The 24,579-nt window shown below is 45.2% G+C and overlaps 1 protein-coding gene across 1 annotated transcript in view; it reads right to left on the minus strand.

Annotated features, from left to right (window-relative positions):
• LOC146200123 (glutathione synthetase-like) overlaps nucleotides 1–24,579 on the minus strand; it is a 132,763-nt gene that overhangs the window by 29,127 nt on the left and 79,057 nt on the right. Inside the window, exons 6-8 of the mRNA XM_084592875.1 lie at nucleotides 20,778–20,851; nucleotides 15,605–15,763; nucleotides 12,237–12,303 (exon numbers count right to left, since the gene is read on the minus strand). Coding sequence (XP_084449001.1) covers nucleotides 12,237–12,303; nucleotides 15,605–15,763; nucleotides 20,778–20,851 — 300 coding nt within the window. The remainder of the gene's footprint in view (nucleotides 1–12,236; nucleotides 12,304–15,604; nucleotides 15,764–20,777; nucleotides 20,852–24,579) is intronic.

A 24,579-nucleotide genomic window follows, 5' to 3' on the forward strand; every position in this document is an offset into this window, starting at 1 on the left:
AAAAAAACGGAGGCATGTTGGAATGCTTTGCCAAATAGGGATTCGGCATTGAGATTGCATGGTGACGTAATGATCGAACCCTACCAGACGATTGGATCCTGAGTTAGGCACACTGGTTCTGGTCCGCGGATGCATGTTCATACGGAGTGGTTAAAGCTGGGCTTCAATCGCTTCTCGCAACTTATCAAACATGCATTACAATCCTCCCCATGAGTGTGCATCCCGAAGCTGGTAGTTGGTCGCTAATATGTCCAGAGTCTGATTGGTCGGCAGTTTTTCTGATGCCATCCATTTTAAAGCTAGCTGCCTCTGCGTTTGCGCACATTAAAGCTATTTGGACGTAATCACTGACGTCTACGTCCAGTAATTTTATCGCACAGGCTCATTTGATGAGCCGTGGGAATTCAGGCTGCTTAAAATGAACAGCGAGCTTGGCCTTTCGTGGTACTTGTTGGAGTGTTGGAGCTGAAATGCACTGTTCCAAGCATCATCTACATATATCATTCACCCCAATTAGATATCCCGAAATAATGGGTTCGCATAAAAAGAAGCAAAATGTACTAAAATAAAGGAGCCCCGCCGGGCCGTCGCAGTGGTTACGGCGCTAGACTACTGTGCCCAAGGATGCGGGATGGAATCTCGGCCGCGGCGGCTGCTTTTCCATGGAGATGAGAAGCTAAATGCCCGGTTGCTGTGCCACTTCAGCGCACGTTAACGAACTTCAGGGGTAAAAATTACTCCGTACCCATACACTTCGGCATCTCTCACAGCCTGAGTGGCTTTGGGACATTAAACCTCACAAACTAAAGCAATCAACCAACCACTGATACAAAGAAAAGGATAGGAGGTGTTTTGGTGTTGATGAATGTTAAGTAAAAGTTAATCGTGCTGGTAACAGCTAAGAAATAAAAAAATTAGAGGGTCTCTTAGATATGTTTCTTAAGAGGAGAATGGCGAAAGCCTGCCCTTCGTATCCTATAATTTGCCTCCTATCATTTGCCTCTTGGCATTCGTTGCAGTGCTACATATATTTATAATTATTTCACAGGAAAAGAAAGGCGCAGTATATATAACATTTTCTCCGGCATGTTTGAATTTGGACGCTATACCACCACTCCTGTCGCGTGCCATTCCTTGGGGCGCGTTCAAGTGTGGCATTTTAGATGGCAGGGACGCATCCCGCCTCGGCCAATCAGAACGCCGCGAAAACGGGACACATTTTGTCCACGACAGCATGAACCATTAAAGGCTTTCGCCTTAAAAATCTACTACATTCCACTGTTGCTAATCCGACTTGAGAGCGAGCTGACGCGGTTCACCTCGGCTCCGTGTTTTTCGAATTGTGTATGTGGATTTTAGACCCGATATGGCCTGAACCCACTCGAAACGGTCAGTGAAGGTGTTCGGCACCTGTTTGCAACAATTTTATTTTCGGCTCGCTGTTCAATTCGAAGCTTTCAAGGACTAGCGTTTCTGACGGGCTAAGCCTAATTGACGCCCTCAGGGCCCACCACGACCACGGCTGCTCCCGGGCCACAGCCGGGCGGCGCTGCCGCCACAGCGCATCCGGAAGATGTGACCTTCAAAATTTTACGCCCGGCGACCTTCACTCCGTGCCAACCACCGACTACGACCCCACAGTCAAGCCAAGTTACAAGGCGTTCCGATTATCCGCCATTACCGGCGGGTCACGAGCAGATGGATGCTGCGCCATACTACGTATCCAGCCAAACCCTGACTCCGACACCACAAACGCCACAGGTTACACCGACTACAACCCCACAGTCAAGCCAAGTTACGAGAAGTTGTGATTACCCGCTCTTACCGGCGGGGCATGAAAAGATGGACGCGGCGCCGTACTTCGCATCCAGCCGAACGGTGCCTCCGACGCCACAAACGCCACAAGCTACAGGGAGCGTTGATTACCCGCTATTGCCGACAGTGCACGAGGAAATGGATGCCGCAGCTGTGACTGTCTCTGCAAGCCCTCCTGCTCAGGTTAAGACAACTACAGGATGCAGCATGACTTCAACCTATCGCAAGCGTCAAGTGTCCCCGCAACGTCTGCACACAGAACGGTTGAGTCGTCCTCATTTCACTGTTCTGATCAGGCCACTTAACAAAGTGCATGTCACAAACATCCCGAAACAGGCTATTACCAACGCAATAGAGCAAAGCGCTCCGTCTCAGTATTTTTCGGATATGGCCATTCTCCGCTTTGATTCTGCTGCTAACTGCATCCGCATAACTGTCAGGGACGCTGAGCATTTCAAGAAGCTGTGTACATTGACCCGTTTAATCGCGCGAACGCGGGATTCTGTCCAAGCGTTCGATGTGGACACGTCCCCACTGAAGCAGCCTGCGGTTGGCAGCACGCGAGGTGTGATCAGAATTAGAGAAGGCCTCACGATGGACTATATCATGGCACATCTGCGCTGCGAGACAGCTGAAATCACAGACATACGCATGCTCGGCAAGACAAATTTGCTACTTCTGACCTTCGCATCAGACGCATTACCTTCTCGGCTAGTATTCGACTACGAGATTACACGAATCAGTGAATACCGCCCGCGCCCAGTCGCATGTTATAACTGTCACCGCATCGGCCATGTAGCCAAATACTGCTCGTTTCCCGCCGTTTGTCGGGATTGCGGTAAGAACCCGCACCCTGAGGACCCCGGCTGCAAGCAGTTTCCTCATTGCGTAGCCTGCGGCGCTTCCACGCATATCGCCCTGAGTGCCCAGTGCCCGGCTCGAGCTTATGCAAAGCCTGTCGACAAATCGGCACCTAAGGAGTCGGATGATCCGAATACGCATCAGGTGACATCCTCACATACTGTCTCCAAACATGTATCATATGCTGAAAAGACCTCTTCTCCAGGTTTAGCCGAGGTCATTGAGAGCCTCAGAGCAGAAATATCTGAACTACGCCAGGAAAATCAGCGTCTCCGGGAGATGATAACTAAGGACAAGATAACAATGGACACCCGAACTCGTTCCCAGACTCCGCAACGCAGCCGCTCACAGAAGGGCCGCAAAAGCCGTTCGCCTACCCGCCGGCCGCAACCGGTCACAGCGTCTGATTCCGCCTATACCCACATGCTCGGGCTAATCCGACAGGAACGCGCCCAAGAGACACAGAAGCTGGAAGAAACTCTGCGAAAGGAAGTTAATGCAACTCTTACTGCTGCCCTCACTTACATGCAGAGCCATCTGCAGACTATGTTTGAGGAGTTCCAACGTACCACACTCACAGACGATAGTAAGCGCCGTAAATCTGTGCCCCTTTCATGAGCACTATGGCTCATGGGATTCAATGGAACTGCAGAAGCTTCAATCAGAAAGGGTCCTACCCTTCGTACATTTGTGCCTCAGCGCCGTCCTCTTTTCATACTTCTTCAAGAAACGCGCGGTCCTTGTAAAATTCCTGGTTACTGCACTTACCAGACACCTACTATCCAACATAAAAACGGCCGTTCAGAGGGACAGGCGGCCGTCTTAATCCGAAACGATTGTCCTTCCACTCAGCTCTCGCTTCAATCCCTTTGCTCCTCCACTCGTGAGATTGTTGCAGTAAAAATCTTCCCCCCTGGCCAAAAACCTTTCGTCGTAGCATCGGCCTATTTCCGGCTAGGTAACGTCATGGCAGAACCCTGTTCCTGGCTCCCTGACCTTGAAAACGCAGCACACCCTTATCCTATTCTTATTGGCGGAGATTTCAACGCACATCACGCAGCCTGGAGCTCATCTCAGCCTAACCAACGTGGTAAACACCTATATGACGCCCTTGATCAAACTCTTCTTACCCTGTGCAACGAACCTAACGTGCCGACCCGTATCGGTCTCCATCCCTCTCAAGCAGACACTACACTGGACCTTACATTCTCATCACCGCGTCTTCTTCGGCGCTGGGAAGTCCTTTCTAATTCTTGGGGTAGTGATCACTTGCCCATCTTGCTCACTCTCAATCGTAAATGTCTTCGCGTTCGGACAACACGTTCGTTTTTCAACTGGGACAAGTTTCGTGCTAATACTACGACCCCCTTCTCGGATATTGACTCCTTTCTGTCTGTACTCCGAGATGCCCGCACTCAAGCTCTCGAATATATCCCCTGTGACGATTCCACAGTTGGCATGGATGCTCACCTGGCTAACCTTTGGCGTCGCGCAGATCACCTCACGCAACGTTTTCGGACACGCGGAAAACGTCACAAAGATCTCGTGCTTCTTCGACGACAATTCAAGCTTATCCGGGCATACCAGCTTCACCTGCAAAGTGAGGCTTGGCACTCTACATGCGACCGTCTTGGACAAGTACCGGGCCTATCACAACTTTGGCGCATCTTTCGTGGCCTAAATGGCAAGGCACGCGGGGCACCACCTCTCGCCGATCTCCTTCTCAATGGCAACCCGGCTGATGTTGAAGATGAAGTTATACGCACCTTTTTCCCACGCGCCAGCCTAATGCCTACACCAGCAGTTTCCATTTTCCCAGTCGGAAACCCTGATCCAGACCTGGATCGCCCATTTTCAAAGGGAGAACTGCAAGCAGCCCTCGGAAGAGGCCGAGCTCGCGCCACACCCGGGCACGACCGAGTTAGTTGGCAGGAGCTTAGCAATCTCGACTCGGCAGCCCAGGATGCCCTTCTCGACATCATTAATTCTTACTGGGAGACCGGAACGGTACCGGATAACCTCAAGCTTTCTCTTATTCTTCCTATCCCTAAACCTGGCAAAAACCCTCGACTTCCTAGTAATTTGCGTCCAATTGCACTGACTTCACATCTCTGTAAACTCATCGAGCGCCTGCTGCATACCCGGATTAGTCACTACATTGAATACGTCAGTCCTGGATTTCATCCAGCTCAAGCCGGCTTCCGCCCTAACCTTGGAACGCATGACTGCCTTTGGCTTTTGCGAAGAGTTCTGAATAGAGCTCATCGTAAAACGCTACCTGACTATCTCCTGGCTGTCGATATACACAAAGCTTTTGACAATGTTCGCCATGAGGTTATCCTGGAGGAACTCGCCAAACGCTTTCCTAGTAATCGTGCCCAAATCTGGATCCGCAATTTTTTGACATATAGACCCATTCAGCTACATGGCAAAGCTCCGGGATGGGTGCCCAAAACCTATTACTTGGATAGGGGTGTACCTCAGGGCTCCATTCTCGGACCCATATTGTTCAACTTGGCCATGACACGCGTCGCCGAGAATCTGGAAATCAGCACAAGCGCAAGATTCGCTATATATGCCGATGATATTACCGTCTGGACTGAGGCAGCGGATTACGTAGACAAATATTCTATGGAGACTGAACTTCAGGCGGCCGTTCTTTGTCTTGAAGATACACTAACCAAAATTGGCCTCGAACTTGCACCACATAAAACAGAATTGATTAGTATCGACGGAAAACATAAAGCCAACCCCAGTATGCAGATCCATCTTCACATCGGAGGCAACACCATCACCTCCTCAAATGGGCAAATCCGCATTCTTGGCCTGCCCATATCAAGCTGCAACAGCCCCCAGAAATGGGTTCGTCAGTTACAACGCCTTTGGCCAGCACTGCTACATACTATTCGTCGCCTGTCCAACCGGCACGGCGGTGCGCGGCAGCATGCCTGCCGTGCGATGGCCAGAGCAGCGGTGGTCGGAAAAATCCTCTATGGTACACCGGTCCTCCAACTGTCGAAGGCTGACTTCGCTAAGGTCGAATGCCTTCATCGCGCTACACTACGCACTATTACCGGTCTACTTAAGCACACTCCTATAGCCGAACTTGAGCGTTTGGCCGCTCTTCCACCGCTCACTACCATCGTTACCGAGTCACAGACGCGTCATCGAATACGTCTAGAGAACACTGTCCAGGGGCGTCGCCTGCTGGCCTGGGATGAACAGCGTAACGACAAAACACCAGCCCTATATGCATCACTTCCCCCTTGGGAGATGCCAGTAGTCACACGCGTCCATCGCCGACCTATAAACCGCGATTTTGTCATTCCCCGGGAGCTCCTAGCTGCCCATCACCGACAAGAGCGAATCCCCGATACGACTGACATATACACCGACGCATCCATTACAAGCGAATTCGCATCTATGGCCTGGGTATGCGATGACAACCCTTCCCTTTCAGGCGCTTATGCCTGCCATCTACCTCAGGGTACCCCTCTTCACGCTGAACTCCTCGCGATTTGGGGAGCCTTGTCAGGAGTGCCTTGCACCGGAACTGGGTCACTACGTATTCTTACTGATTCCTTTGAAGCTTACAAGGAAATCGCTACTCCGGGTTCACAAGATGCAACAGCTACGGCTATACAGCGCCTCCTTAAACGCCACCAACTCGCGACCAGAACTGTCGCTATTCACTGGACCCCAGGTCACTCGGACGAATCAGGGGGCAATGCGGCGGCACACGCCGCGGCTGCCTTGGCAGGTGGGATGTCCACATTTACTTCCCCACCCCCCTTGCTTCATCCTTATTCGACCTTGGGCGGGCAACTCACCCCTTCTCTTGCCCTTATGCACTATACTCGGACCAGTCTTCGTAGCCTCAGTCAGCATCGCATGCAGGTGGCCACACCAGACCCACCTTTTACGAGAAGAACCCACCTCACCCGAAGTCAAGAAGTCTTTTTGAATAAGCTCATCGCCCATGCGGCTTACACGCCACGTATTATGGCCCGCTGGCGTCAGTATAAAGAGAAAATGATTACGTGCCCCACTGTACGACTCTAACCTGCGGCGGCATATCTCATTTACTTTGGGAATGCCCTGCTTTTTCTACTGGACGCCCCTAGATCGAACCCTACCGCCTGAACTACCGTTCCCTTCTAGAAACTGATGCAAACACACAGATGATATTTGCCAAGTATGGCTCGCTTAGTGGCCTGGTTAGAGCAATGTGATTCGAGTGACGACCTAAATAAACAATGAAGATTATGTCTACTCCCCTTTATCCCCATCCATGGTCATGAGCCTTCCCATTCAATAAAGGACATTCAATCAATTCCACTGTTGGGATCTGGGCCAACCACTTTCGAGTTTCGCGTCCGGTGGTATACCACTGAGCTATTGCTACGGCTTTTGAATATTCCCCATTTTAGGCATTTATGTTGCGTGTGACCTATTGAGAATGCTCTCCAGCCCAACCTTCCACTATAGTGGTGGACGTGGAACGTCCTCTAATACCAGGAGTGTTATGTAGAATGTGATCTAACGGGTAAGGTGGGAGCTTAACGGCATTACAGAAAGTTGCCGGGCCAGTTGATACATCATTTGCAACAGAATCAGCGCTGTGTGATAACTGCTGTGCGATAACCGATTATGGACGCTGTAAGGATCTGTAAGGAAATTACTCAAAATCGAGTACCTTTCTTGTGTGTCTGATGACGCAGACCCACAATTTCTCTTCGCTTATTTCCAGAACGGTTTCACTTGTTACACTAGGTTTAACCACATTAAGTCGCTGGAAGTATTGTTTCTCATTGTTTGCCTCAAAGGCCTCAAATTACCTGATTTTATTTGTGTTGAAGCAACAGAATTGAGACTCAAAATATCAGAAAAATCAAGATCACAAAGTATACAGCTATAAAGGGCTCCGCGTTTAGCTGCTGAAGAATACTGTCCGCCTGTTATAACATTTGGAGGAGTGGAATTACAGGAAACGCTTTACTTTCGGCGGTGTATTACAGGACTCTAATAAAACAAGTCTGTGTGAGGTACTGTGTAAACTTTTTGCATCTGTGGAGAGGTTGGATGCAACGATGGTGCCTGTACATAACCAGGCTTTCAGTTGATTGGGGCAGCAGTCACTGCCCTTGAGTGAAAGAACTTAAATTTCGATGGTAGCCCAGTGCGGATAATCTGAAAACAGCTCTGCTTTTAACTTACTACAAGGTGGTAAATACATTTCATAAACAAAGCAGGTAAGTGCAACCAGATGCACTGCTGAACCTGGTTGAGAGGACGACAGAAAAGCAATGAATAATGTGTGTGACTGAAATATGTCTGTTATATCCGGGTAAGTTAAGGTTAATGTCTGATTATGGTGGTCATAACGGAAAACTTGTAATATTCAAGAATGCCAAATAAATACTAGTAAGAAAGTGCAGCAGAATAATGCAAAATGCCGTCTTGCAGACAGCGCATATGCCTCACGTACAACTCTGCAGACTATGTACGGGCTTATTTTAGCTTGAATGGGGCACCCAGAAAGGCTCTCATGCCGAATATTCTGTGCAGCGTTGTTCAGCTTGTTCATGCTAAATGCTCTCATTCGCTGCTTTATCATTTTCGTAGTGGCATATGGCGCATCGATATTTGTCTTAAGTAATAGCACCCCTATTTCACGGACATCTTCACATCATTTTAGTGTCCTTGACGGGTTTATCTAGATGTTTCCCTGGCGAGTTTAAACTGATGACTGACGAGGAAAGCGGAGTTATGTAGCTTGACGAATGCCGAGCCCATTTATTGCTATCTTCATAACTAGTGTGCAGCTTTTTTTCGGGGAGAAGTCAGCCGAATAAATTGTTCCTTAGGAAGGCCTGCACCATCTTAATGAATGCAACACTGATATATGTGACCAAATAGTGGCTCTGGCAGCAGTGCTTTCACATCTGAAACCAAATAGATCTTACGGCACTGGTGCGACTCATGATGACCTTCGTGCTGTTTAAGGAGGGGATGTCAGCATGACGCGGGGAGTAATGCCCTGAAGTGTAAATGAACAATAATAGAAATGAACGTTAAGCCAATTGAAGGGCAACGTTGTCCTTGTGTCTGTGTGTGCTTCTTCTGTTCTGTTGCCTGATCTGCTATCTTCTTCGAAGAAGCTGTAAATGAGTTATGAAAGCACCGTAGTAGAAGGCTATGGCCAAATGTTTGCCTTCTTGGGGTTTTAGGACAAAATAGGAATTACTAATTTGCATGCACCCTAGTGTAGTGAAACTGTACAGCTTTCACAGACACTTCTGGGTTGAAAAATCTGCCCTGCCCTCACAGTGTCTATATAGGGGGCCTAAATTGCGGCGCGCGAAACCAGCGCCGAGTCTCCCCTGGCGGCAAGCTGTCGAGGTTACTGGGGAGAAACAAGGCGGGCGCTGCCGGGCAGACAGCGGCGGCATCACCATTAGCCAGGCGCGTTCACGTCCTTCAATCCGAGCGAGGAGTAGGAGGGAAGCGAGGCCTAGCGCGCGGGCTTCCGCAGAGAATGCCGTTGTAGGAAAAGATAAAAATTTGAATCAGTAGGTTTACTTTCAAGAATGCTGGTCTCCTCACCTGATATGAAGAATGAGATGAGAGGTAAACAGACTAAAAGTTTATTCAAAACGCGAAAGCGACCCATTAAATAAAAAATGAACTGTTTCCCACCGGAAAGCATTTCTCATGGATTCAGGTCTAACACATTGATTTTACCAAAGCAACGCATTATTAAGCATGAATGCTTTTCAACTCGCGAGCGAAGATGTCGAAACATGGGCTATTGTCCCACTGGCGCATGAGTTTATTTCGTAAGCTACTTGAAGGCCATCGCAGCTTCGTTTTAAATTGAGTTAAATTCCCGATTTGCAATTTCATCTGCCGTCTCGAAAGAAATGCTCTCACCTTTCATGGGATGATCGCGCTTGGTATGAATGAGCAAATGTGAGCTAGCGTTGACTTTTACTGCTTTCTTAAAAGTGCGATTAGCTTACAAAACTTTCCTCAGCAAATGCTAACTTTATTAGCGTCCCTGTCTTAGTCTGCGGATGTGGATGCGAAAAACGATAAATCACTAATTTAAGGTTTCTTAACATTGCCTCGCATGTGTTTTTTTTTATTATGCAAGCTTGCCATAAAACATATAAAAACTCATGCAAATTATTTTCCGCAAGGAACCGGAGAAGGCTCCTCCTCTTCTCCGTTGTCGGTGAGCCATTTGGAGAGGTCCTCTTCCCTTGTTCAATGTCAAGTGTTCGTTCTAGTATTTACGCATGCACCTCGCGTACACTGGTTTGGCACTACCGGCAATTAACATTGCGTTGTCACAGCCAGTTTTGTGCCCGTAAGACCAATATGTTAGCAAAACGGAAGTACAAGCATGGCTTCAAAACTGAGATACACGACACGAGCTTCTTCAAAGCAAGTTTGTCAGCCTAGTTTCTATAGCCTAGCCTAGCTTTCCAGGGCTCATTTTCCGCTCCCTCAATACAATTCAGTGGGTGACTTCAATGAATGGAGAACGACTGTCTCATACCCTCCAAGGCTTTTCAGTGAGTAGATACCACTGCCAAAGAAAAATATTCCTCACAAGCAATTAACTTTCATCCCTAAGATAACACACTTACTGATGCAAGAACGACATACGAAAACAAATAAAGATTGCTATTCCTATTCGACAGCCCAGAACATCGATAGGGTATGCCGTTGAGTGCTTTAATTTGTAGTGCTGGTAGAGCGTTCGGTATTTCGAGCATATATACCAAATATTAGAGGTCAATTAAGCTCCACGATTAAGTATTTGACGCGATAGCGTTTCTCGCACACAGAGGCGATAATTGCACTTTCTATTTTTATTTTTCACTTTTACTTTTCACTTTATATTTATTTCTTTTGTAATTTTAGGCACCTATACTTAGTATCAGTAAACACTGACTATCCATTCTGAACAATTTGACACCATTGAACGCATTTTTATTTTTCTGTTATTTGAATAAATTAATTGATTAGTTACACACTCTTAATTTTCTTAATTACCCTCATAAAGCATCGGCTTTTCATTCTGAGCATTTTGACACTGTCATGAAGTTGCAGATACCTTTGAACCACCTTTTCATTATTTTTCATTTGATTCCTTTAATACATTAATTATATAATTGCAATTATTTCGTTAACTCTTGTTTGCCTCCTACGTTTCAATTAATCATCATTCACTAGTTCACAAATGACAATAATACGATATTTGTTACGAAACTCCGATTATTTCCGACAAGCGTGCGGACTACTACTATTACTACGTCGGCGGCTTTTCGACGGAACGAGCTGTATGAACTATCGCTTAAAGAACTAATACAACGGACACGGTGAATATGCAATGTGATCGCTGATTCCGAAGCGCGTGCATTGCGTCTAGTCGTGTATCGCAGTCGTCGACCATGTGCCTCGGAGAGTACACGCTGTCAACGAGTTCTTTAACGTTATTCAAGTTCAATTTATGGATTATAAAATTCTTTTAAGTAGAATTTTGTGAAGTCGCGCCGCTGTCGTTACACTGCCGATGCACCGCAGATACAGCTGTGCACTTGCACAGAAGTAAGCGGGAATGCGATTGGGCAAGGAAACCTGCGGCCGACATGGCCCTCATATTCTCTGTTTCTAAATTTATGTCAAAGATGGCACTACCCGTCAATAGCAGAAGCGCTGCTGCGCAATTACTTAGGAGCCTATAGGATAATTTCTCCACTAACCATGCTATGCATTCTAACTAGCATGACTAGAAGGCAGAGCAGAGCTGTTTGACAACTACAATTTCAAATTCGAATGTCCCATTCTGCACACATATTTCACACACATACGCGCACATTGAGTCCACAAAGGAACTCTGCTGAAGACCTGAATTACAGTACCTCTGTCAGCATGATGCCAACCACTAAAGAGGTGTCTAGTCTTCGTTATGCCGATATGTTCTTGCTGGTCATCGTCATGAAACGGTGCTCACTTATTTTCACACTACAAATTGGGCTTTCGAAAGAAACTTCACAGGTGATTCACCAAGCCTCGACAAATGTATCACAAAATGCGGGCCACCACAAAGGTGGGCCGCGAATAGTTAGCATTACATGTAGTCGGCAAGCTGCAGGCAATGTCAGAAGGATTGCGTCAAAGAACATCCAGTGAGGCATAAATAATTTTAAATCTGCGATACTTTGAACTCTGAAGAAGAGATTATGTCCATTGATGGAAGCGTAAGTTTCTGCTTCAATGCTGTTAACAGGGAGTTGATGGCCTGTTGTGCTCTGACGTATCTGCTGTGGCTTACTGCATCGCTAGCGTGTCATTCGAAAATTTAGTGTGCCCAACTGTTAATGTTCCGCTCATCTCGATTCCAATCCCAGTTCACTGGATTATCTGCATAAGCAATCACAGAAAGATGCTATTGCAGTAAAGAAACACCTTGGAAGATGACTAACGATGATAGCTTGCAGTGTGCGTTTTGCATATAAAATAGTGTATGACATCAAGTGATGGCCTACCTTTTCGTCCATTTGGTCAGGGGAGTAACCTGTCCGGTAGTAGACCACGGCAATTTCTACCCCATCACTGCAAGCGAACAATCTGGTTTTCAGCAAGATATTTCTCACTTGTGATGAATTTATGTGTAGCCACGTCAAAGGTACCGCATAAAATACACCGACATTGAAAATGTTGAAGCATAACAGAATAACTGGAGTTCGAAGAATAAAACCCCGTCCATGTCTGGATGAGCGTGTTTGGCAGGTTAAAAACTTTGTACTACAAAAAAATTTTGATAACTGACCTCAAGAGTTCTGTACACAAAACGCGATTACTGAACACACAAAATATTTGCTATTTATAGTAAGGCTGCGAGACTAATTAATGCAGGCCAAACTAATATAGCGCAATATGAAGGTATTTGTAAATAATAAAACGCATGCTGCATTCTCTCGCTCTAGTGTGGCAAAAATAATTATCAGGATGATCAGAATGATCCTCTCGCTTGTACGAGGAATAAATAAACCAATTCCAATTCGAATTCCAATAAACATGGGCAAAATAATGTTCAGATACTGCCGTTTCTTCGGCGAGTCACTCTCTAATTCCATGCCTACTAATTTCCGCACATTTAGGAAAAATCATGAGATGTGGGCATTGCCAATGTATGAGTGAAACATGGTGATCATCCATTAATACAGGTCTAGGAGAACACCACCTTGCTCTGCCTTTTCAGGAGGAACACCTCCCCCCCCCCCCCCCCAAACAAAAAACTAAAGAAAAAAGAACACACAATTCACCAAGTCAGCTTAAAAGAAATGTACTAAACCTTCGCAAAGTTCAACATGCAACACCTGGTCAGAGGGAATAGTGCCAGAAACACTTTGTTTTTTTGAACAGTGACATGTGAGAAAATCTATCTTTTCAAACAGGCACAACAGAGAAGCATGCACTAGTTATGCTCGGGAAATGTAGTGAGCCAGCTTAAGGGTTCAAGAATTTTAAAAAATTGCAAAAGCAAAAATGTTCCCTGAGGAGCTTTAGCTTGGACAAAAAAAAAAAAGAATTATTATATTGGTAACTGCGGTTCACCTATACTATAAAACGTTTTTTTGAAATTATATTTCCGAACAATTTCTAGGAGAAAGAAGGGCATGTCCCTAGAGTCAGTAAGTTCTGCGGCAGCCCAGAAAATTAAAGAAAGTAACGCAGGCACGCTCCTCGTTGCTCCGAAAGTTAAACACAAAAATATTCACAATTTTTGTGAGTACTTGTCTATACTAGGCAAAATTGACAATCGTAACCCGGTAGTTTCTACTTGCATTGTGTTCATAAGTATTATTTTCGTTTTCTTGAACTTTTTTTCTTCAAGCCGTGTATAACGTCACCGCTAACGTGCGATAAAAAACACCCCAAAAGCAAAAACGGCATGAATATATCGCAATAAAAACAGCTATACCAAATCATTCAGGTCATAGACAATAGGCTATACGCAGGTTCTCGTAAAAATTTTGAGGACGATCAACAATTTGTTTTTAATTTTGTTTGGAAGCCGAGGTCGTCATTTATTTCCTGTGGCAGCTGTGAGCTCGGCGTACCCATTGTTCCAAATGCAATAAGAAAATGGAATGAAGCTAAATTATCAAAGAGCTTATATGTTACGAGATGAAGTTTGTTTCGAAGGTGTACCGTTCCAATAATAACATCGATAAATTGATAAGACTCGTTTTCAGGTCGGTCTTCCTGCTTCCGGTATTCTTTTGTGTTCTTGAACTTTAAATGGTTTAATGCTGGCACATTTTGCGGTATGTTTCGCGACAAGGTTTGCGGCCCAATTTCTAGAAGGTGGAGCAGTGCAATATAGTTGGTTTAATGCTGGGACGTTTTGCGGTATGTTTCGCGATAAGGTTTGCGTCACAATTTGTAGAAGGTGACGGAGTGCAATATAGTTTGTCGTAAAAATTCAAAATCTGCTCTAGGAGTTGTTCTCTGAAACTTAAGTGCTGAAACCCTTCTCGATGTTGCTGAAAGAGGTTCGTGCTTGCGAAATGGGTTCTGGAGGTTCTGACCTCCGGTGCTTACGTCTTCTTTGTTGCTAAAACATTATAGTAGGTGGCTGACACCCTTGCGAATAAGAATAAAGCAGCGGGTACACATACGGGGGGCTCGGAACTGCTTAAGATAGGGCTGAATTAAAAAGTACGCAACGTTCGAGCGCCTAATTGAAGTTCCCATGGCTATTTGCATGATTCAATATCCGAGCGGAAGTCAAGTCTCTTAAGTTTTCTGTCTATTACTTGATCATGTTGCTATAAAAAGGGCCACAGTATAAGTGCAAAAGCACGTGAATGGAGCCGAATTCGTAGCGCGTTCTGACGCAAGCCCGGCTTCCCTTATGCTGACACTTAGGACCGCCCCCCTCCGAATAATTATTTCTTCTACATCGCTGCCCATCGAAAAAGAACTAAACCCAATAAAAACTGGACCTGCTGTTCACGTACTACCTGCCCACATGAGCATGACAAGCACACAAGCACGCACGATTGCACGCACGCACATACAGACAGACATACACAGACACGCACGCACGAAAATTTGCGTTCGACGGCACGTCGAAAACAATCGTCCATATATGAACAGCTGCCTTGGGTTGTCCTGAAAGAGTAAAAAATATTCCAAACATGCTTTCGTAGAGCGGCCTGCAATAATGGCACGAGTCGCACCTCGAGGATAGTCAGCATGCCCTTAGAGACCAGAAGGGATCTTGAATTCTTTTCCCGGTATGCCTGTAGGCCTTGATCCTTAAATAAAGATTGATAGCCGATTTAACTTGGTTAAGCCAAGTGCAAGTGCGGTGTGCAAGCACATTGGTTGTCGTTTCAGGTTCAAGCAGCGTATACTCAACTAACATACAGTGATAATCTAGCACGCTATATAAAAAAACGCCCGACGCAAATAATATGCACCGTCTTAACGAAGCCGTAGAAACCTGGCTGCATGGCCTAGGAATAATTTGTCTGAATGTGTATCCAAGTGTGCCGGTCTATTCAATTCCCACCTGAAATGGGCTGCCTAAGTGGGCAGCTTATGATATATGGTCTTGCGATTGCACAGAAACGGCTCAAGCATGTCCGATAAGCATCGCTACTGCTCGAGCCTTAATGCTTAAGGTGCCACACAGAGTCTAAATGATGGAGTGAATCATTTAGGGCTGCTTAACAAACCAAAATCAGTTCCAAGGAAGTTGGTGCCCATCACTCTCGTTTATTCTACGCATCTCTCGATTTTACTAAGACATTGCGCTAGAGGTGCTCAAAGGAGAAAAATAACACTGCTTTCCTTCCGCAGCAATAGCTTAGTCACAGCAGAAGGAGGAGGACGTACTCACACAAATAGCCTGCCTTCTTTGACTGTGCAGTCGTGAAGCTCAGAGAACTTGCGACGCATCACCCTTGCCTGCGCATTCACATCGCTTATGATGTATTCCAGTCGGCGCTGGTCGCACACGTAGGAAGTCACTTCTTCCACCACGAACAAAATGGCTGCCCTAGAAAACAAAAGTAGAGGCGATTCTATGCTTTTCTGATCTACAATATATGATTCAGTCAGACCGCTGGCAAACTAATATTTATGTAGTCGGGACAATACTGAAAAATATGTTGGAAAATAGGTTAGTGTATGCTGATCAATATCTCAGACACTCAGGCTTTGATGGGTGGCATGGTCGAGACCTTCATATAATCTTCTAAGGTATGAATTTCTCTTATGTGCACTGATATTTCACAGAGTAGAGTCACGTACTTGTCTTTCGCATTCACCAAATGCAGCCACTGCAGCTGAGATGAAGCCACGGCCTTCGGATCGCTAGTTGAGCGCACTGCCCACTGAACACATGCAGCGGGACGCAAGCTGCGAAAATATTGTAGCAGATGTCTATGTTGAGTAAGCCTGCGGCTTACTAAAACGCCCCATAAGCTAAAAGAATTACATTATTTAAAGGTCTAGACTTTTTGCATTTCGCACAAACGCATTTTTAATTCCTGGTCAGTCATCCATAGCTGTTGATGACAAGTATCAACATCACTGCTCCATGAACAAAAACTGCTGCCAGAAGTTAACTCCCTGGTTTTGCTAAACAGAATGATTCTTAAGAATAAAGCATCTTAGCATGAGTGCTTCAATATTACATTCTTTTATTTTGGTCTACATTGCTTTAAAGCCAAAATATAGCCACAGGTCGCCAGAATTAGCAATACATCTATGACAATCACTGCTGTTGTAATTGAATCAAAGGCCAAGTTGTGTAAATGACAAACCAGCCGGACAAAGCAGAGTCAATCAAACAGCATTTTGGTAATGAATGGTCTACTAATAAACGGAGTTGCGACATTATGTCACTACATTGCGAGTCCTGCTTATGAAGTCCTATGGAACAAACAGCAGGACCTGGCGGATCGTGTGAACGCATAGTTTCTTGTTATCCATACGGTAGGCAAGCAGCAAATATAGCGCCTAAAATATAGGGACGGGCGCGTGCTCACCGTACACAGTGGCGGCAGTGCTATAGTGCCTAGGATATACTGGCCGCTCACATGACTATGGCTTGCACAGTTCTTCGTCGGATAGTCTGTCAGGTCGTGCCTCAACTTTCCTCCTGACAGCACACAAGTCAACTGTATACCTTCAGCGGGATGAACACTACATTATTTAAGGGGTCCATTTTACCCTGAAGGTATTGTAACCCGGAATAATGAGAGGAGGGAGAGAGGGCTAGGGTTCATCGATGCACGCTCTCCTGACTGTTGACTTTTGCGCTGACTAGCCCCCTCTTCGTTATCGTCATCATTCAAGCCTGACTACCACAATTCAATGACGAATGCCTCTCCCATATTCTTCTAATTACTCTGGCCTTGCGGTATCTGCATCCATTGGACCACTGTAAATGTCCTACTCTAATCTACCCTCATAAATTTCTGCTGCCCCTGCTACGCTTTCCTTCCCTTGGGATCCATTCTGTCACCTTCAGAGATCGCCGGTTATCAAGCCTTCGCTAATCATGTGACATATCCATGGAAATGTCTTCTTGGTTTCTACTACAAAGCTATCAATTCGCGTTTGTTCCCTGACCCATTAAGTAGGGTACCTGTCTCTTAATGTTACACCTATCATTGTTTCTTTTTATAGCTCCGTATATGGCCTTCAATTTAAGCTCAACTATTTTAGTGAACCTCAGCGTTTCTGGCCAATATGTGAGTACCATCATAATCACAGTTATACAGTTTCCTCTTGAAGGGTATTTAGCCTGCTGGTCATTACTTGATAGTACTTGCGGAAAGCAGTATAAGCCAATCTGATTCTTCTAGTGATTAGGTTTTCATGATCTAGATCTGGGACTTTTTCCGTGTTGTGATTAGATATATTATTCGCCTACACATTCTAGCGCTTACACATTCGGCGAGGCTAGTTTAGCGCGCACTCTCTGAGCACATAAAACAAGACCATCCGCCGAAAGGTATGCGATGTTGCTACTGTTCAATATATTCGAACTACAGAGAATTAATTCTCAGTGTTTTCTCCAAATTTTTTGAAACTGAATCATCATCTTTTTGTTGAGCCTGAATCGGAGGAAGAGAGCGTCTATTCAAATTCACCAGGACTATCATATTGCAAATTATAATGATCATCCCTGAAGTTTGGTTTTGCTATGTCAAAAATATGGCACCTGATATTTAGTTTCCTTTTCTTTGGTTTCCTTTTTCTGTACGCTTAAAATAGTATTGAAAACATTTGAATGTGTAGACACATTTTTTCAAAACAAATTGAAGCATGAAAGGCCAAGCAGTTAATTGGCATACATGTTACAAGATTTGCTTAGTTGCTATAAATTTAGAATATCTGTACTTGATCAATTGTTTGCGACCAAGTATTGCCCACAGAAGCTATGTTTCGTACTTAAAAAAAATAAAAAAACATTCATACTTTCGCCTCTGAAGCACATCTTTCTAATTTCACAGCATGTAGAGTTCGTACCAGTTCCCATTTTTAGTTTTTTATTCTGGACATTTAATAAACGCACAAAAGAAAGTGTGTGTCTTACACCGATGCATACCTAATGAAAAATCCCTATTGCGTCAAAATAGTTGTTAACGGTCCTGTTTATCCGGTATAAATTTCATATCGGTGTGATCAGTTCTCTATGAGGATTAAAGAGATTTACACCGGTCCGGTATAATACTCGAACCGGACAGACCATGTCCCGCATGGATTGCAATCCGGACGGACCGGTCCGGTACGGCGCTAGTACCGGAGAGACCATTTCCGCTAAGCATCTCAAACCTGGCATGCCGTTCCGGTAGAGATCTGAAGCCAACTGGACCGGTCTGGTATGGAGCTGATATACCGGAAAGGCCCCGCCCGGTTTAACTCAATCCGAGAGAACCCGTTGTTTGTGGTACTGATATTGGACAGAGTATTTCCTCTTCTGGACTTAAGCCGGACCGATCGATGAAGCACAGCCAAAATGACCATGTCAGAGCTTCCAGAGCGCTAAAAAGAACGGAAACATGAACAATATACATTTCAACGAATCTGTATATCTAGAGTACGCGTTGTTTCAGGAATATCTGGATGTGAAGGCATTGAAGAGTACGTTAGCAAGTACATAAGCGAGTGCATCGCATCGCTTTTCCGCGTGCAAGAGTCGCTGCAGCTCCTCCAATCTTGCGGTGCACCTTTATAGCTACGACTGAAGAAGAGCCTTCGAAGCGAAAGTAAAAGGAAGAACGTAGCGCTTCGCTAGCGACGACAAAATATGCTCGAGCATAACTGAAACACCTCGCTAGTGATCAAGATATGAAATGATAGCAAGCAGCATGTCAGGCGGCGCTTCCTTCAGTGCTTACATTAGCAAAACGTTTAGTCGGAAGTGCATAATCAGTGATGTCACTGCTCCACTTGAAGCATTTGAAGCTAAAACATGTAATAGGACAAGCATTATTTCTCTGGATATCTCTGTATGCTGCAAAATTTAAATGCGTTCGAATATGATGATAAACAACTTAGCAATAGTAAACTAGTATATTCTGAGATGTGCATGCATGAAAGCGATGCATTATAAAGAGGCAAGATAATGATGACCCTCTTCATAGTCAGGAGGAGGACTGAGCATGTTTAAAGGTTCATCGGTAAATTACATCTACCCCAGAGAAATATATACAAAGTGCGAAAGAGGAAAGCTAGGTAGACAAGGAAATATATAACGACTATAGCAAGAAGCGGTGTTTGTTTTCATCAGCGGTTAGAGTGCCGGTTGGGGTGCATGATCAGCAAAGTTCGAATACTGGCTTGAGTTCAATTATTTTTTCCTTTTTCATGATCTTTCTTTTTTTTTTTTTCATTTTTGAAATGCAGTCGTGGTATTTTAGAACTCTACGTGTATTTTTCCCCTCAGCGGCGCTTTTTTGCCAGAAGCGATAATAGCCAGCGGTAATAAAGGATAATGAGAATCAGAGCTGCGCCCGGTTGCACGCCGGTTCTGCATGAGCAATAAACCGGTGTACCGAATCCGGTATGGAATAATACAGGATTTTTCAGTAAGAATGTACATACTCCTGCCATCAAAAGTGTGTGAATTGCAACATTGACTTTGTTGTCTGGGTTCTTTGCTACCAGTCGTCCGTGCTTGCATTAAATTATTTGCATGGGTACAGATATCTGTTAGAAGCGGCACACAGTGTTGTCCGATAAATTAACCAATAACGTGCCCTGTGATCGGTTGTTTGTGACCGAATACAGTCTAAGCAAGCTTGTCCGAGACCATAAAGAAGTATAATATGGATGAAATCGAGCATGCTCTAAAGGAGAGGGGTAGCCTTAGCGTCGAAGAGAAAATTAACGCCAGGAAAAAAATTCCACGCATGCACTAAGAGATAAGGCAGGCAATGTTATCAGTAATATCGAAAAGGTATCAGGGCCCTTTGAAATACCTGTGTCCTTTTGAGAAAGGTATGTCAGCACAGAACCTGCTTTAGGTGCTGACTCATCATCCTGCCCGCAATGTAGTTTTGTGCTGCTGCCGCTTAGCTTTTTATTCTTGTTCAGGAAAAGGAATCACCGGTTCCAGGCACAGAAATACACAGCGAAAAGACATTTTCTCACTCCTTGACCTACTTCTTTCTCCCCTGCCCTCCTCTCACCACTTCCTAGCTTTTCGTCGGAAGCAAAACCGTATTTAAACTCCAGCCAGTGATTATCGCGCTGCCCCGACGAATACAAGTACGCGTGTATAAATGTTGGCTCGGCTTGCGAACTGAGGTTCCTGCCAACCGATGGGAGAGTAAGAACTTACAGCAAATAAGACGAGACGAACATGTTCACTAGATTGCCGTTAGGGTTTTGCACATGGATATGTATTGCTTGCTTCAACTGGTTTATGCATTTATGACGGCAAGTAATACGAAATGTACCTGCGCCTGACTAGCTTGCACGGCAGCCCCACCTAAGGAATGCTCCTTGAAGTGGCTGCAGTTAAGCCGGTCGTGGTAGATATATAGAAAACTTACTTCTCATTCTTGTAGGCCTTCCAGGCAACCAGGAGACCATTGGAGAGGCGCTTGTCTGTAACGCATTCAGGCATCTGAAACGTTGAAGTAATGGTCAGCATCCTACCATGACGCAGGAGTTTAAAAGTAGGACCTAAGGTAAAGACAAGCTAGAGGACGGGCTGCCTGGAATTTTTAATTGTCTGGCAGGCCTGTGATTGCCTAAAGACATAATCTGTAACTACGAGAGCACTTTCTCACAATACTTCTTTAGTCGGGGCATTACAAAGACAAAAAAAATATCAAAGTAAATGTAGAGACTGATTGCATCATGACTGTGAAATGACTGTCTCCTGCTGCATAGTACACAGTTCACGTGGAAGGTTTCCAGTCGTGCCCACAATTGCCGTGGTTTGATGTACCGACTGAGAACAGTCTCAATATATATAAGCTCTGGTGATATGTCGATTAGTTAATCAAAGTGACGCACATCGATCATCACCATAACAGCGCCAGTCCTCTTTCATGGCGGATTTTGCAGTGCTTACAGAGCGCTCTGGACACGCCACGCACACGTGCGTGCCAGCGCGCATCCGGTGCAGCGGGGTGTGTGGTCTTGCAGCGTATGAGGCACTAGTGCTACAATACTATGTGCAAATCGTATTTTGGGCTGACAGCAATTCATTCTAATTATTTACGGTAAATTTCATGGCTGCTTTGCAAGTTTAAAACTTAGGGGGACACTAGATCGCCGATTTAGCGTGATGATTCTGATGCCGTATCATAGCCTTGCTGTATAGGCCACATATTCATTTCACAGAGGCCTTCATGTAAAGTTGTTTCACGATATAACAGCCTGAGAACGCCGGTGGATGTCAAATTTCCGCTCCAACCACGGCTATAGGCCGTCGCATAATATAAAGTTGCTCAGGTCTTTTGAAAAACCTGCTGCTTAAACGGTGATCGATCACTTAAACAGAGCATGACCTCTGGAACTGCCCAGCGGCATAACGTAGCTTTGTGCGTTTAGCATCCCACAAGTGCTTCGACTTACACTGTAACTTGGCATACTAGCTTCGGCTGTGAGGCGTTCCGCTGCAGAGGTCAAGCTGATAGAATCAAAGCCCAGTCACGACGTCTGCATTTTGGTAGGATTGAAGCCAAATATGGCCTACCCATAATGCGATATCAGTCCAGGTTAAATGATTCTGGAGCATAAAAATTAATGACGAGCCCTGCATTTCTAAGGCATCCTAGCCCAATTCTAGTTGTGAGACTTTAAACCTTATACTAAGTGTATTAAGGACTATGACTCCTATACTTTCCTGAAATGATGGCAACAGATAATAAAAAGCGAAAAAGAGAAATGCTCTAGATGGACTACCAGTGCATTGCCTGCATAACAGTGGCCGCTGACAATAATAATATTGCCTTAACAAATAGTATTCTTTATGTGATCCTCCTAACGACATATGGCATGCGACCTTATCACTGTGCTTGCAGCATGCAGGACGATATTGTGCTTTTGTTTGTCACGCTCACTGTCACTGAAATGAGTCTTTACCCCTTATTGTGTAGTAGCTTACCGCATTGCCGCAGTGGTTAGGCGCTCGACTGCTGCCCCTAAGTATGCGGGACAGACTCCCGACCGCAGCAGCCACTTTTCGATTGAGGAGAAAAGCAAGGCGCCCGTCAGCAGTGCCATATCAGACTCCGATAACGAAGCCCAGTTAGTCGAAAATTCTGGAGCCCTCAATTACGGCGTTTCTCAGCCTGAGTAGATTGGAACGTTTAACCCCATAAATCAAACTAAACTTTCTTTATAGAGCAAGATGACCTAGATCTACCTGGAGTGATTGCAGCCTAGTTCATGGCATACACATTGTTTCGTACTTTTCTAGTGCCTTTGATGAGTTTATCTACATGTCTCTTCGCCGACCTTTAACTGAGCTTTGCCGAATTCAACGGGCATTCGTAGTTCGACAACCACCCAGCACACTTGCTGCTGTTACCGCCGCCAAGTTGCTTAATCCGTTTGAGGGTGCAAGTCAGCTCAACAGAGTTTATTAGGTTCATCATCATCATCATCATCAGCCTGATTATACCCACTGCAGGGCGAAGGCCTCTCCCATATCTCTCCACTTAACCCGGTTCTGTGCTAGCTGCATCCACTTGACCCCTGCGAACTTCTTAATCTCATCCGCCCACCTATCTTTCTGCCGCCCCCTGCTACGCTTTCCTTCCCTTGGAATCCAGTTTGTTACCCTCAGCGACCATCGGTTATCCTCTCTTCGCACTACATGTCCTGCCCATGTCCATTTCTTCTTCTTAATTTCCACTAGAATGTCGTTAACTTGCGTTATTTCTCTGACCCACTCTGCACGTTTTCTATCTCTTAATGTTACCCCTACCATTTTTCGTTCCATAGCCCTCTGGGTTGTCCTTAACTTAAGTAGAACTCTCTTGGTTAGCCTCCACGTTTCAGCCCCATAGGTGAGTACAGGCAAGATGCAACTGTTGTATACTTTCCTCTTGAGCGATACCGGTAAGCTGCTAGTCATAATCTGCGAGTGCTTGCCAAATGCGCTCCATCCCAATCTTATTCTTCTTGTTATTTCCTTTTCATGGTCCGGATCTGCGGTTACTACCTGTCCTAAGTAGTTATATTCGCCTACTACTTCCAGTATTTCGCTACCTAATGTAAACTCCTGTTCCTTCCCGAGGCTGTTGAACATTACCTTAGTCTTCTGCATATTGATTTTCAAGCCTACCTTTCTACTTTTCCTGTCTAGGTCATCAATCATTATTTGCAGTTCATCTCCCGAGTTGCTTAGCAAGGCAATGTCATCAGCAAATCGCAGATTACTGAGGTATTCTCCATCTACCCTTATCCCTAACTGCTCCCATTCCAAGTCTCTGAATACTTCCTCTAAACAAGCTGTGAATAGTACTGGGGAGATTGTGTCTCCTTGCCTAACACCTTTCTTTATGGGAATTTTGTTACTTTCTTTATGCAGAACTATGGTTGCTGTGCAGCCACTATATATATCTTCCAGCACTTTCACGTACGGCTCGTCTACCCCCTGATTTCGCAATGCCTGCATCACCGCCGAGGTTTCAACTGAGTCAAATGCTTTTTCGTAATCAATGAATGCTATGTATAAGGGCTGATTATATTCCGAGCATTTTTCTATCACCTGATTGATGGCATGGATATGATCGATAGTAGAGTACCGTTTCCGAAACCCTGCTTGATCCTTTGCTTGATTGCAGTCTAAGGTTGTCCTGATTCTATTAGCGATTACCTTAGTAAATACCTTATACGTAACAGACAGTAAGCTGATTGGTCTGTAATTTTTAAGGTCCTTAGAGTCCCCTTTCTTGTGAATGAAGATAATGTTTGCATTCTTCCATGCTTCCGGTACCGTCGATGACACCAGGCACTGCGTATACAGGGTGGCCAGTTTTTCTAGCACGATATCCCCCCCGTCCTTCAGCAAATCTGTAGTTATCCGATCCTCTCCAGCTGATTTCCCCCTTTTCATAGTTTCTAGTGCTTTCTTGACCTCGTCCTTCGTCACTGGTGGAACGTCTGACTGTTTTTTCCTATCGCCAATCTCATTACGGTCCTGACTACTTTGGCTACTGTAGAGATCTGTATAGAACTCCTCGGCTACTTTGACTATCTTTTCCATATTAGTGATGACGTTGCCCGCCTTGTCCCTTATCGCATACATCTGGTTTTTGCCAATGCCCAATTTCTTCTTTACCGCTTTAAGGCTTCCCCCGTTCTTTACAGCATGCTCAATTTTCTCCATGTTAT

Source organism: Amblyomma maculatum, chromosome 2, assembly GCF_055883805.1.
Source record: "Amblyomma maculatum isolate TAMU_Amacu chromosome 2, ASM5588380v1, whole genome shotgun sequence".
In the NCBI taxonomy this organism is placed as follows: domain Eukaryota; kingdom Metazoa; phylum Arthropoda; class Arachnida; order Ixodida; family Ixodidae; genus Amblyomma; species Amblyomma maculatum.